At 39.8% G+C, this 13,388-nt stretch overlaps 2 protein-coding genes across 2 annotated transcripts; one reads left to right on the top strand and one right to left on the bottom strand.

Moving 5' to 3' along the window:
- Positions 1 to 115: 115 nt before the first annotated feature.
- On the top strand, positions 116 to 3,975 carry npm1a (nucleophosmin 1a). The gene is made up of 11 exons (XM_061299356.1): positions 116 to 279; positions 1,422 to 1,501; positions 1,593 to 1,712; positions 1,953 to 2,046; positions 2,142 to 2,263; positions 2,381 to 2,451; positions 2,618 to 2,657; positions 2,728 to 2,790; positions 2,964 to 3,071; positions 3,154 to 3,228; positions 3,323 to 3,975. Exons 1-11 carry the CDS (start codon positions 231 to 233, stop codon positions 3,371 to 3,373), a joined length of 873 nt encoding a protein of 290 aa, XP_061155340.1. The 5' UTR covers positions 116 to 230; the 3' UTR covers positions 3,374 to 3,975.
- A 579-nt stretch (positions 3,976 to 4,554) lies between these two features.
- Positions 4,555 to 7,480, bottom strand: LOC133168102 (claudin-7-B-like). Its single transcript, XM_061299357.1, has 4 exons — positions 6,991 to 7,480; positions 5,684 to 5,848; positions 5,505 to 5,589; positions 4,555 to 5,402 (listed from the first exon to the last, which is right to left on the bottom strand). Exons 1-4 carry the CDS (start codon positions 7,211 to 7,213, stop codon positions 5,249 to 5,251), a joined length of 627 nt encoding a protein of 208 aa, XP_061155341.1. The 5' UTR covers positions 7,214 to 7,480; the 3' UTR covers positions 4,555 to 5,248.
- Positions 7,481 to 13,388: the final 5,908 nt, after the last annotated feature.

Raw genomic sequence — 13,388 nt, 5'->3', positions numbered from 1 at the left:
TTGTAAACCAAAGCAGTACTGAAAACTGATCTATAGGTGGCGGTAATATCCCAATACAGTATGCAAACAGCAGTTAAACACCAAAGAAGAAAAGAGCAGAGAAGAAGAATCGAGGGGGTGGAGTTATACACGCCAGTTTGCGCACTAGTGTGAGGTGTATCGCCCGTCCTGCCGCATTTCGTCTTTGTTTTAAGTTGCTTCCACAGTTAACCGTCCTTTAATTTTACAGAATGAACGGTATGGACGAAGAACAAATGGCCCCACAGACGTTTATTTACGGTGAGTCACTTTTACTGACGTAAATGTGAAGAGCATCGGATATTCTCTTCGTGTGTTCGTGGTAGATAAGTTATTTTTTTTAAAAAATGAAAATGGATAAAATAATGTGTGGCTTTCATACGTAGGGCTGTTTATTGCGACTCGATGAGGTTTGGGAGTCACACGTTTAGTCAAATTCGGTCAACGTGTGTCGTACTGGCTCAGTGCTGCTACACACGTGTTTGGCCCAAACATGGCGTCCCCCGTAGTTGCACGAGCAATGCTGATTTTAAAACGTGTATTCTCTCTTTTTATTTAGCTTATTCTTGGTTTCGGCTTGCGATCATTTACACTGGACTTTTACTTAACTAGCGAGGGGTTTAGTCGCTGACCCCCGATCGTATGTATGTACAATCGGCTCAACGTTGGCTCTCACATGTGGACCAAGGTGGGGGTTCTTTCCCCTCTCACATATTCCTTTTCATGGATGCTTCGCGATTTCGTAGTACAACGCTCTCTGTTACAAACATGTAACAACTCGGTGACGATTTATTGTACCTTTCGTAGTGGTTTGCATGTACCCATTTTTTTTCTTGGTATGGCGCCGTGAGTGGCTGCCTCCCAGCAGTGTTCTCTCTTTTCCTTTTTATTTCCTTCTTTTCTCCTTTTTGTCCATTCGGCGATGCTGGTGCCTTCTACCGCACCTCTGTACCTCTTCGGATCAATATATATTCAATCAATCAATCAATCAATCACAAAGGCAGTAATCGATGTGTCGTGCTTTACTTGTATTGTTCCTCACAGCTTAGTTTGTTTAGTGGTTTTAAGCGTACTTATTGATTTGATGGTCTATATTTTCCCAAATACCTTTTCGCGTTGAATAGACTTTTTTTGCTACCAGTAAAAAGTAAAGGTTGGGCCAGGCCACGTGGAAAAGGCCACGGTGATATTATGGCGCCCCCGTGTGGGCATGCTAGTATTTCACTACGTCACAATGGCGTCACAAACGGTCAAAGGTTGTTAAGAATATTGCACTGTTCAAAAATAGCCTTTGGAAACCTTTCACAGATATGTATTTTTTTAAGCTAAATAGATATTTCTCACAGAAAAGCCACTGAACAACCATTTGAACTGTGTTTGTGTCTCAACTTTGTCTTAATCAGGTTGTGCGCTTGAATCTGGAAAGGAAGTCACATTCAATCCTGAGGATGATACCTTTGAGCATCAGCTGGATCTACGAATGGTAACCACCCATGCATTTGCCCACAACTCAATCGCAGAAGAAAATTGAAGGCTTATTTAAAGTTTACAATGAACTGAATTATGCTCTGCAGGCGTGTACAGACCCGACCACAAAAGATGAGCTTCAAGTCGTGGAGGTGGAAGGAAAAGACTCTGAGGGTCAGAAGGTGACCGCAGTAGTGGTTTCTCTGAAACCCTCCATTCTGCCATGTGTGAGTATCCACCACAGGGCGGGTGCAGGTTTTGGTCGCATCTTTGGGTCCCGACACATCAGTTGAGAAACACTGGTTTGTGTTATCTCTGAACAGTACGTGAACCTCCAAAATTGGGTCATGACTTGGTGATAATAGTGTTAAGAACTTCTAACTGGCTAAAGGTTCAAATGAAATCCTGGAAGAACATCAATTTAGTGTAAACACTTAATGTGTTTATTTCTGATTGTGACCCCCCAGGTGTGTCTTGGGGGTTTCACCATCTCACCGCCTGCAGTGTTCCGTCTGAAAGCAGGTTCTGGTCCCATCCATATCAGCGGGCAACATCTCGTCAGTAAGTTTTGGTGTAGGATGGTTAAACGTTAAAATTCGTGTTTTGTCCAAATCCACATCGATGTTTCTTTTAACTTTTCTGAATTCCCGCTGCAGTGATGGAATCTGATGAATTTAAGGAAGATTCTGATGATGATGACGAGGAGGAGGAGGAAGAAGAGGAAGATATAATACTGTCCAAGAAACGACCCGCCTCCTCTCCTGCGCACAAGTCTAAGGTTTGTGGCATTAGCCGGCCAATGAGCATTGAGTAAACTGCAGCTAGGCTGAGCAGGATCTGTTATCCTTAACAGTTTTTTCTTGATGTGCTTTGGTTTACATTTAACGCTCTGCAGAAAAAGATGAAAGTGGCACTTGATGCAGATGACGATGATGAGGACGACGACGATGATGATGAAGACGACGAGTGCGTATTCAGCAAATATACATTGCGTTACTACTAGCTTGAACTCTTTGAGTGGAGTTAACATCTCATTTGGTTATTGAAAAATAAGGATTATGGAGGTTTTCCTGTGCCACCGGTTCCAGACAACTGGTATATATATATATATGTACATACTTTTTTTACGTAGGGATGATGAGGAGGAGGAGGAGCAGGAAACCCCTGTTAAGGTAAATAAGCATTTATAATATCCAGTTCAGCTACATCTGGTTTTATGCTCAACAGCTTTGTATTCAACAGGCAAAGGCCACACCAAAATCTGCTCAGAATGGCAAAAATTCAAAACCCACTACTCCAAAGCAGGTAACTGATATTTATTTTCCTTTTGGATGTTTTTGCACTTGTTGCTGCCAAGCGATGTTGCATATGCCTTTCAGGAGTCAAAGCCCTATTGATACAATTTGTATGCATTTGTCCACGTGAATCCAACAAAATCAAACTAAATTCATCACTATATCATCTACTGCTCTGTAAAGGTGAAGACCCCCAGGCAAAGAGGAAAATCTCCCAAGACCCCACCAACGCCCAAGGAAACCTTGACGCTTCCTGAGATTCAAGCAAAGATGACCGAGATGATGAAGAAGGTTAGTGATAACGTTTTTTATTTATTTTTTTTGGGATCAGTCCATGTCTTGGTGCTGTCAGTCATTTTTGAGTCTGTTTTAGGGCACAGTGCTCCCCAAAGTCCAGGCCAAATTCGCAAACTTTGTGAAGAATTCTTATAGAGTATCTGATGCCCAGGTAGTGTATGCATATTTGGTACCTTTTTATATTCATTGTTAATAGTTTGTCAGCTTGATAGATATTTTTTCTTTTTGTGTGTGTCCATCCTCAGGCTGTTGCTGAGCTGTGGAAGTGGCGACAAAGTGTCGCAGACACGAAATAAACGACTTTTATTAGGTCCTTTTTTCTTTTGTCCCACCCTAAACCTTTCTGTGCCTCACTCTCATTCAGTCTCATTCAATGCATGATAATTAACAAGAGGTTTATATATTAGACACTGCCATCTTATACTGGAATTATTGAAGGAGCCACCAAGGACTGTTATGCAGTTTTTCATTATTATAACATCTTATTGCGTGACACCAAAAGCTGTGATGTAAGTTAAATTTGTGGTGGAACAATAACGTGGGATAACAAATGTGTAAGATCAAGTCTGACCTTGATGTTGGCTCACAGAATAATTATGGTCGTTTGGAATACCGAAGGTAGCAGAAGATTGTTGAGTATATGATTTGTTTTTGGATTGTTTCTTAAGTTGTCTTGTGTTTTTCGCCGGCCGTCCGTTTAATGGTTTCGTTCACATAACATAAAACATAAGCAGTTGATGTTTTATACATGTCATAATCCCTGAATGCATCATTGGACAGCTATTCCACCATTTGTATTGGTACCCAGAGCTTTGAAAGCCTGCATGGCAGCTGAATAAAGAAGCCTGGTTTAGTAACTACCATTCCAAGTTTTCAATAAAGATGGTTCGCTAGCCAATGCTTGGGTTCCTGTCAGCGTTGAAAATTTTACAGCCCTGATTTTTACAACTCTGGTCAGGGTTTCCACGTGCTGCCATAAAGCAGTGCATGGCGTAATCTGGTGAGTTTTCTTTTCTGCAATGCGCTAACGTAATTCATAAATTATTATGATGCATTCTGTGATGTGGCCCACATTTGATGGATTGATAAGGTAATGTACTCTGCCAATATATACATTCTAGGAAGAATAGTGAGCAGTAACTAGTCAAATGGAATATTTACATGAATGCCCTGTGGTTGAATAAAACATGGGTAATTCAGTTTAAATCCGGTCATTATCTTTGTTCAGAGGGGAGGAAGTCATAATAAATGGAAAGTTAGACGAAATTAGGGCAGTTTATTAAAGAATGCGAAGCGTCGGATATAAATTTTAAAAAAAATCGCGTCAATTGGCTAAATTTTACTTAGGCTTGACTTTCATGAAATGTATCCGCAATAAACGGTAGCTTGTACTAAAACTGCAGTTACTGTACATACCCACGAGGGGTCAGGAAAGTCAAAGTTACGGACTTTGTCGCTGAATGAATATAGGAGTCAGTTAAATTTGTATTTCCAGTTTATGTACAACATAGTCGTTATCACAAATTAAAAAAAAATGCAACATCCATAACTAAAAATGAATACAAGTATAAGCCATTAACATACACAATTATTGAACACCTTCACTGACGCAGGTAAAATTGAAAACATTGGCAATCTTGCTAGGGAATAAAAATCTCGTAAATTAAGCATTTTACTCTGGCACTTGATTGAAGCAGTCAACTGTGGTACAGAATTATTTGTCTTCATATAAATAAAAGGCACAAATAAAGGGAAATTTATAAATCTCACTTCTCAGGTGCCAGACACTAAGACTTGTGGGCATTCGGCATGAATATTGTCAAAGATTTTAAATGTTTCCTCTTTTCTGCCTCTCACTAACACCAAGCAACAGTGACAGTACACAGCATAACATGGTCTCTATTTTTAAGCATGGTCAATAGGAGAATGTGCTTTAGATTTCATGAAAACTTGAACGCTCAAGTGTTAAAATACAAGTAAGATTTGACCGCATCTTTTCAGAAAGTACAAAGTTGGTGTACTTTCTTGAGTAGCTAGCAACTTGAACGTGTTGGTTATAAAGTTACAGTAACATTTCAAAATTGCCCTGAATAAACCAATACACAGGTACAACTTGTCTTGACTATTTCCGAGATTAATTATGCTGCTTTTTGAAGGGATCCTTATCCTGCTCAAACATACTCCTTAGTGCTGCTAGGAGGTCTGGAGATGGGATACTTTGGTGTAGGTTTGCCTCTCGGGCAAGAAGCTGCCAGCATGCCACCTCCGATTGCAACCAAGAAGGCTCCAGCCCAGGCAATGAAGACGGCCGACCCAAACTCATACCTTTAAAAAGATTACACAGCAGTCAGAAAAGGTAAGCACATCATTTGATTCATACATGAGCTAAGAAAAAATAGATTATCTTGCATTAGCGCATATACTCACTTTGTATTGACTGGCGTGAACGGGTTGTAGAAAGCTTGGATGATGTCATGAGCGTACCAAGAGCAGGCAATAATGGAGCACAAAGCTGTGGGTAGCCAAAGAATGAAGTTAAAAAAAATGTTGCGCATGTGTGATGTATTGTGTGTGTGTGTGTGTGTATTACAAAATAAAAAACTTACCTCCAATCAGCAAGATAATGCCACCAGTCATTGCAATGCGAGACTTGCGCGTTTTGTCATCTCCACCACAGTTGGTGCATTTCATCCCCATGCAGGCCGCACCCAAGCCGGCCACCGTTACGATAATGCTCACAATCATGAGGGCGCGTGTTGCCTGGAGTGCACCTAAGGGAAAAGGACTCAATTTGTCAAGCAGTGAAAAGGTAAACGTGCATAACCTCATTGAAACCTTTTTTTTAAAGATACTAAAAGATAGAAAGAGTCAAACTTCAACTGGTTACACCTGAAAATTGATTATAGTGGGGGGGGGGGGGGGCACTCGAGTGTGCAAGAAACTCAAACAGGTCTGACCAGGTTTCAGGTTACATCATGGGAGGACACTCCTAATTTCACATGCTGGCTACAGGTTAACATTTTAGGCTTGTGACCTCTACCCACAAACAAAGACCCTCTGTCCAGTCAAGGCATGCAGTGTTCCTGAATTTAGCTTCTTTGTATTGCTGTTTTTTAACATCAAACCATTGTTCACAAGTGATTCCTGAGCAGAACTTTACTTTAGTAGTATTGTTTAGTTAAGGCAGGTTGCGCATGTTTGATTGAGATTGGAAAAATGTCTAAAACTAATTTGAACACTGTACAAGGAAGTGCAATAATGACTGACTCATTTAGCCTAACCCCGTTTTTGAAACACCTTCAGACAGATAAGAATCATAAAATGTAGTTTATGGAGTTAACGTAAATTGACTTTGTTCCATATTGTAGGCCTACATGGCTACTTCCTCCTAGTGACTTCTATATCCAAGTGAGGCTGACAGTCGGTTTTCTATCACATGATTTTGCGACCGTTTTAAAAAATTCACTATAGCCCATGTGTGTGGCGGGAGAGTGAAGGTTAAGAGATAAATTGAAAGAACACAGAAGTTGTAAACATTCACATACAAATCTCTACTATGTCATAAATGCTATACAGTATCGGGATTTTTTTTTTTTTTTAAATAAACAACATGCTTAATTTTCACTGGGGAGAAGTGTCAATAAGTAACTAAACCGGTTAGGTCGGGCAACAGGAATTTTTACAGTTGTAAATAAATAGGGCAAGTATAACGGTGGTTTAAAGAGGCAGTTGGTAACTTCCCCATTACAGGTGTGGTGCATTTGCCCAATTTTGTTCTTACAAGTATGGTCACATTAAAGTCAAATTAGCAGTCTTCAATTAAGAGAGAGTCTCAAAGACAAATGTGTGGTTCAAAGGGAGGTTATTTATAAAAATAAGTTTGATTATGGTCAGTTTAAGTTGTATTACTTACTGTTGAGCTGGAGGATGGAGTCATAGACTTTGCATTGGATCTGGCCAGTGCTTTGGAAAGCACAGGACATCCAAAGGCCTTCATACATGGCTATTGCCGTGATGATGTTGTCCCCGGCATAGGACGACATCTTCCACTGGGGCAGAATTGTGCCCACTATCAAGCCTATCAAGCCCAGAAGTGACAGGACAAAGCCCAACATCTGCAACCCGGAGTTGGCCATTTTCTCTTCTTCCTCTTCGACGACGACTTGACTACAAAACTAGGTAGGAAACCGCCACCTGCTCAATAGTATTCCTCACTGGTCTAAATAGAAGGGTTGGGGGGGGTGAAACCCCAAAAGGCTTGTATGTTAAAATTTGTTAGAAAAATTCCAGTTCTTTCAAAATGCAAGTTATAAAAAATGTAATGGCGGTTCTTGTATGGCCGACGATGTCACCTTGCGCACCTGTTGCTTTGCCGCACCTTGAATAGGAAGTGGACAGCGGGAGCGAGCTTTTTAGTCAGTTTCTGCTGCGGGTGGGCGGGGCGCGCACACAGTTTCGACGCGTGCGCCGCTTGAAGGAGCGCTTCAAGTTTCATGACGTAACAATTTCCGGAAAAATCGTGCCGTAGCATACCTGCGAAAAAACAAACGCGCAGATACTGTTGTTGTTAACTTCAGTGGAATTTCTTTAACTTTTTTTCACATAATTGCATGAGACCCGCAATTCATTATCATATTACTGTGCCCAGCAAATGTTAGCTTCATGAATGTTCACACTGAATTGAATTCTGAAATCACACGAAACTATATTTTTTTAACAGCTATCTTTACTTCATAAAACATTTGAATATATTCAATTATAATTGGGCAATTATTATCTTGAAAGTGAGGCTCTGGAAATGCTCATCCTCTTAATGAAATACCATGTTTCCAAAAAATACGCAATATAAATATTCTGTTCTCCTGAATACGACGTTATACACATGTTTTTCCTAATTTCAGACAATTACACACTGAAAGAAATATATTTCAGACAGAATTTCATAATAATTATGATCATTATTATGATATCACGATCTTCATGTTAAAACAACATTGCTGTCATTTATATCTTTATGTCCCCCAGGAAACGTATTTACTTGTCATTTAATCTGTGTTTAAGTTAAATACAAGAGACAAAACGACATTGCCATTGGTCATATTCAGTCTCTATTGATACTGACAAGACTTTGCCCACTGATTCTACTCTGAGTCACACTGCAGAGGCGGGCTATAATTTAGTTTTTTTTTTTTTTTTTTTTTTTTTTTATCTGTCACAAGTTGACTAAAACAGTTACTTGAAAAGCAACAACTGAAACTGAGTCGATGACGTCACCCAAATGCATTTGTGCAGCAGAGGTTATTACGTATGTCAAACTGGCACACATACTCAGTAATCTTCCGAAACGGATGCTGCTCAGATTGATCATGACTATGAGTTGTAAATTAATTACTCTAATCCGTGCTACATGAGCTATCCATTTAGCATGGTAATCATTCTGACATTGTACTGTCTAATTGACTGCGAGGCTGTGAACTAGTTGTAATTGCATCTATTCACCCATCTGATATATTCTGGAGTAATCCTCGCTTTTCACAAAGACGGCTGACTTCACAATTCAATATTTTGGAAGCAGAGCTTTGATTTTGTCTTTTCCGCTTTCCAACATACCAACAAATTTATTTCATGCCATTCTATATAAGCCACATGTATTAAGGGAATAGGGATAATCATGTATAATTTGTCAATATCCGCTACATACCGTAATGGTCGTAATGTTCTTTTCTACCGATAAGGTTGCAGTTGTCCGGAAAGTTCCTATCAACATTGAGTCAAGTGTGTGAAGTGTGTAATATGTCTAGTCAAATTCAAGAAGTGTGTCTGGATATTTGTAAGAAAATGTTACAGAAATTCATCTTTTGGGTGATATTTGGAATGGCAAAAAAATCACAACAGGTGTGAGTGCAGGTTGAGATTGCATCTTTTTCCTCCCATATTGGAATTCTTCCAGATTCCTGGAATGTTTTGCATCACCCTTGAATTGTTTGCATTGTAATTCTTCAGCCTTTCTCAGGCTATACCCGCATATGCTTTTGTGCAAATTTTTGGAATGCACTGCAGGATATGTAATGTGATCATTATTTATCCAAGTTATGCTGTACATGGTGGCAAAGGATGCGGGCTGGGTCACCCTGGACAAATCAGCAGTCGATCACTAGACTGTCACATAGAGACAGATTAGTCACTCTTTGAGTGTCACTTTCTTGCAGTAAAGTGTCACTTTGAACTCATGGATTAATATGCCAACCACGCTGTGTTCTATTTTTTACTGCCACCTAGTGGAAGTTGGTCTACATTGCAGTCATTGCGTAAACAAAATGGCTGGTGTTAGGTGTTAAATATACAGTACAAGACCAAAGGGAGATCAATGTTGCATTTGTTTGAATGTTATTCTCTTCATATGGTGACAAAACACTAACAGCACTGCTTACAGCAATACAAATATATGTTGTTTTATTGAATAATATTCCAGAATAGCACGCCTCCTTTTAATCCATGTATAGGAGTTGTAGAAATAGACACAGGTATGATGGAAGGTTACTCGAGAGGGTAAATCGAGGCCTTGTGTGTGTTAGATACTGAGAGGGATGCATCCCCAAAGAGTCAAACCACAGAGACATATATTTCAGGAAGAAAAAAAGCATTTGTCATTTGAGATATTTAGTATTATTGCAGATTAAAGATTGCCATAGCAAATCCATTGCAGTTCTGTTGAATTTCCACATCCTTGATTTCAAACTGGTAAAAAGTTCCATTGCATATTGCTAGTTTTCATTCCTATGGAATTGTAAAAAAAAAAAAAAAAAAAAAAGAAGAGGAAGGGAAAAAAAAGCCAGTTTTTGTTGGTTTATTGGCTGTCTTGAAGTGTGTCTAATTCCTGCAGATCCAGACCATCTTTTTTTGGCCCGTCAAGGCCAATGTCCATGTTCCTTTATGGCTTAAAATTGTCTATTCTTTCTCTGAAAACATCAGACATTTTTTTTTGGAAGACACAAAGATTGATTTGAGATTGAGTCCGAGGGGGAGGTGGTGGTGTGTGTGTGTGCGTGTGTGTGTGTGTGTGTGGAGGGGGGCGGGGGGTCAGGGGGGCGGGGGGGTCAGAGAGAAACAGTTACAGTTACAGTTGAAGGAAACTTTTGGAAGACATGCGTGACCAGAACTATGAGCCCACGTAGGTCATTGTTGGCTCTGACAGGGCACATGTGAGCTTTGGTGGTGTTTTCACTTGAGTACATCTTTCACAAACATAGTCTCACAGCAGCTGGGAAGAAGGTCACGCAAGGGAGTAGAGGGGGAGGGGGTGCATTTGTAAAGATGCATCATTGCAAACAAAAGACAACAGACCAAAAAGAGAGACCACACTTATTTGAAGACTTTGCATTGGAAATTGAACACAATTCACCAAACAAAAACAAACAACACATATTGAGCGCTATAAAGAGAATAAAAAGGACTTGACATAGTACATTATTAATATGTATCATGGACATAGCATACATTAACTCTGACACAGTCACAGTTTTTATAATACAGCACACTGCTGAATAGCTTATAAAGACCACATCGAATCTCTCCATTTGCTGTCAGAAAAACTCCATTTAAAGAAAAAAAAGACGGCAAGTGTGAGATAAAGGGCTGCTAAGCTGTATTCTTTATAAAGATGGTTAATTTCAAGTTATGAAGCCTGTGAAAATTATGAGTAGTTTTTACTATCATCGGTCATAATCCGTGCTCATATTCTGCTTCCCCACTGGAGTGAATAGAATTAGTGACTCATCTTATAACATTTGCATAAATTAGAAAATGGAAGCAACACTTTGTGGAACCTTGAACTACAAATCAATCAAAAATAAATCAACATCCTTCTTAGACAGAATTATTGTTTTCTTCATTTCACATCATATTGCAGTTGGATTGAACGGAAACTGTAGTGTTGCTTTTCTAAACAAAACAATTGACGCTATTCCATTGCATGTAAATCAAAAACAATCTCTGACATTAGTCCCTGGATGTGTTGGGGTTTTTTTTCTTGAAAAATTAATGGATGTAATCTCTGCTGCAATTTCTAAACATTGCTATTAGTTACAGCAATCGGGATCCCCTGGTCTTCACTTGAAGTACTTCTTGCAAGATTGAACAAGTTTTATCAGCGTGTCTTTGTTAGAGGAAAATGCAGTTATGATTTGTATTTACCACAGCGATTTAAAAGTCCATCAACTCAATTGTTCCTCGCTTGTACGGCAGTTTAATATTCTTTATTGTCTGTCAGCCTTGCCGGTGGTTTGTGGGTTGTCATCCTTCGGGATGGTAAGTTAAGATTTGAATGTTTCAAGCAATGTCCAGAGTGTGCATAGTCGATTACTCTTCAAGGGATCTGAGTAGCGGGGGTGGTTTGTTTGAAGAATCTCACCTCAACCTCTAATGTATGTCTGAAAAGAGCATCTGTCTGCTCATGCATTTTTTTTTAACTTAGTCAGGATAGGAGCATGTTTTGAAATGCACTGCAGAAACAAGAAAGTCAGTTTTCCCACACACCTGGCCTCTGAGTTTTTTTTTGTGAACAGAAAGATTTTGCTGTCTCTGGCAGACCACCCGGTCATTTTTGCAACCGTCACAAGTCTCTTGTTTGTGTTTAACTGTATCTATCGATCCTTGTGCCCTTTATTTCTCTCCTACGCTCTGTCTTGTCTTACCCAAATCTTAATCATGCATACACATACTTTACAAACCTGTTTAAACATTCCTTGAATTCTTCCACATACTTACTTTATTTCTTTTACTAAGCCAGTCTTAGCAGTCATTTTTTTTCCCAAACATTCTTTTTTTTCCTCTGTCTGTTTACATATTGTATGACTGTCTTGACAACTTGCGGGGGCATCCTTCAGCATTATGACTACTCGGGGCTTCTTTCAGTGCTCTGTAAAGTGGATAGGGATGTGAATGTCTGATGTTTTTAAATATAAACTCATAAAATGCGCCAACTTTGTCAGCGTAACAGCTAAATCAGGATATTGTTCTATATTTTTTATTAAAAAAAAAAAAAAAATCGATCGTAGAGCACTATATCGCAATATATCGTGAATGAATCGCAGCAGGCTTTAAGATATCGGCAAATATCGTATCGTAGTTCTTTGTATCGATATGATATCGTATCGTGACAAAACCCGCAATTTACACCCCTACTTGAAATGATTGCTATGCAGGGACGGAGCAGTTATCATTGGCTTTTCCTTTTCCTATCCTCTACGTATGACAAAAAGTTCCCCTTGCGCCGACACTCGTCTCCAAGCATAACGTGCATCCTTGGAGTCAAAGACATGGCTACACAAGGCACAGTCCCACCAAGACACCCACTCAGACAGCTCCATTTTTGAGGGCGATTCTTCCAAGGTGATTTGATAAAGCGAGCAGGGTGGATAAGCTGCCAGACATCGTCAGAATAACAAGTGCTCCTGCTCGGAGGCTCCTCCGGCTTTGATGTTTGCCTTCAAACCCGGCTTTATGCTGACAGCAGATGCTGAGTGAAGTATACACCTCCGCTCGGTTTCAGATGACTTGGTTCTGATCCACACTGGATTGAAAATATGACCCAGTTGTTCATGTGTCGTCTTTGAGCTAGCTCTCTAATGATAAGTGATCACTTGATGGGAAGAAAGGCTGGAAAGAGAATGTCACTTATTCTGTTTTTGTGCTTGTGCCGGTTTTTTTTTTTTTTTTGGGATGCATCCCGTGGTGTTTCAAAGCTGGTATATACATATTTTGTTCCCGTCTAAAACCTTTTTGATTTCTAGACCCAATGTTACTCTGATTTAAGATTGCATGGGTCGTGTTTGGATGATTAGTGAATGGTTTTACTGTATTTAAGTGTTTCAATATTACTGGGAAGTCATGGATTTTAAGTTGTATTGTCAAATTCATTTTAGCAAAACAATGGCTAAGAAATATTTGTGGTTGAAGGTATAGACATTCTAATATTCAGTCATCACTTTATCCCAGACCCTCATCATGCTGTGACCCGATTTGACCCGGGATTCCAGTTGACATCTCGACTTTTTGAGCCGTTTCATCTCTCGTTGAGCGTCGGTTGACCTCGATGATTAGCCGAGCCGCTCGGCAGATGGTGTGGCGAAATCCGGCAGGGCGACCCAGTTCCCAAGTTTCGGGATCAAGAGTGGACTCATGGGTGAGGATTATGAAGTCGAGACAGCTTTATAAATGTGTGAATATCAAAATGCGGTGGAGGAAATGCTGCATAAGCATGGGAGAAAAGACAAAAGTGTCATAGTGACAATGAGTGATGACGAAAGGGCC

The sequence above is a fragment of the Syngnathus typhle genome, linkage group LG15 (assembly GCF_033458585.1).
Source record: "Syngnathus typhle isolate RoL2023-S1 ecotype Sweden linkage group LG15, RoL_Styp_1.0, whole genome shotgun sequence".
In the NCBI taxonomy this organism is placed as follows: domain Eukaryota; kingdom Metazoa; phylum Chordata; class Actinopteri; order Syngnathiformes; family Syngnathidae; genus Syngnathus; species Syngnathus typhle.
The sequence above is the reverse complement of the archived record's forward strand: the minus strand, read 5'-3'. Positions and strand labels throughout refer to the sequence as shown.

What these genes read in the sequence shown, in the direction of transcription:
- npm1a (XM_061299356.1), top strand. Translation starts at nt 231, where the DNA reads ATGAACGGTATGGACGAAGAACAAATGGCCCCACAGACGTTTATTTAC. An exon ending in GATGATGATGAAGACGACGA is followed by an intron (nt 2,452 to 2,617) that starts GTGCGTATTCAG and finishes TTTTTTACGTAG; the next exon opens with GGATGATGAGGAGGAGGAGG. An exon ending in AGCAGGAAACCCCTGTTAAG is followed by an intron (nt 2,658 to 2,727) that starts GTAAATAAGCAT and finishes TGTATTCAACAG; the next exon opens with GCAAAGGCCACACCAAAATC.
- LOC133168102 (XM_061299357.1), bottom strand. Translation starts at nt 7,213, where the DNA reads ATGGCCAACTCCGGGTTGCAGATGTTGGGCTTTGTCCTGTCACTTCTG. An exon ending in CTCCATCCTCCAGCTCAACA is followed by an intron (nt 5,849 to 6,990) that starts GTAAGTAATACA and finishes CTTTTCCCTTAG; the next exon opens with GTGCACTCCAGGCAACACGC. An exon ending in TTCACGCCAGTCAATACAAA is followed by an intron (nt 5,403 to 5,504) that starts GTGAGTATATGC and finishes ATCTTTTTAAAG; the next exon opens with GTATGAGTTTGGGTCGGCCG.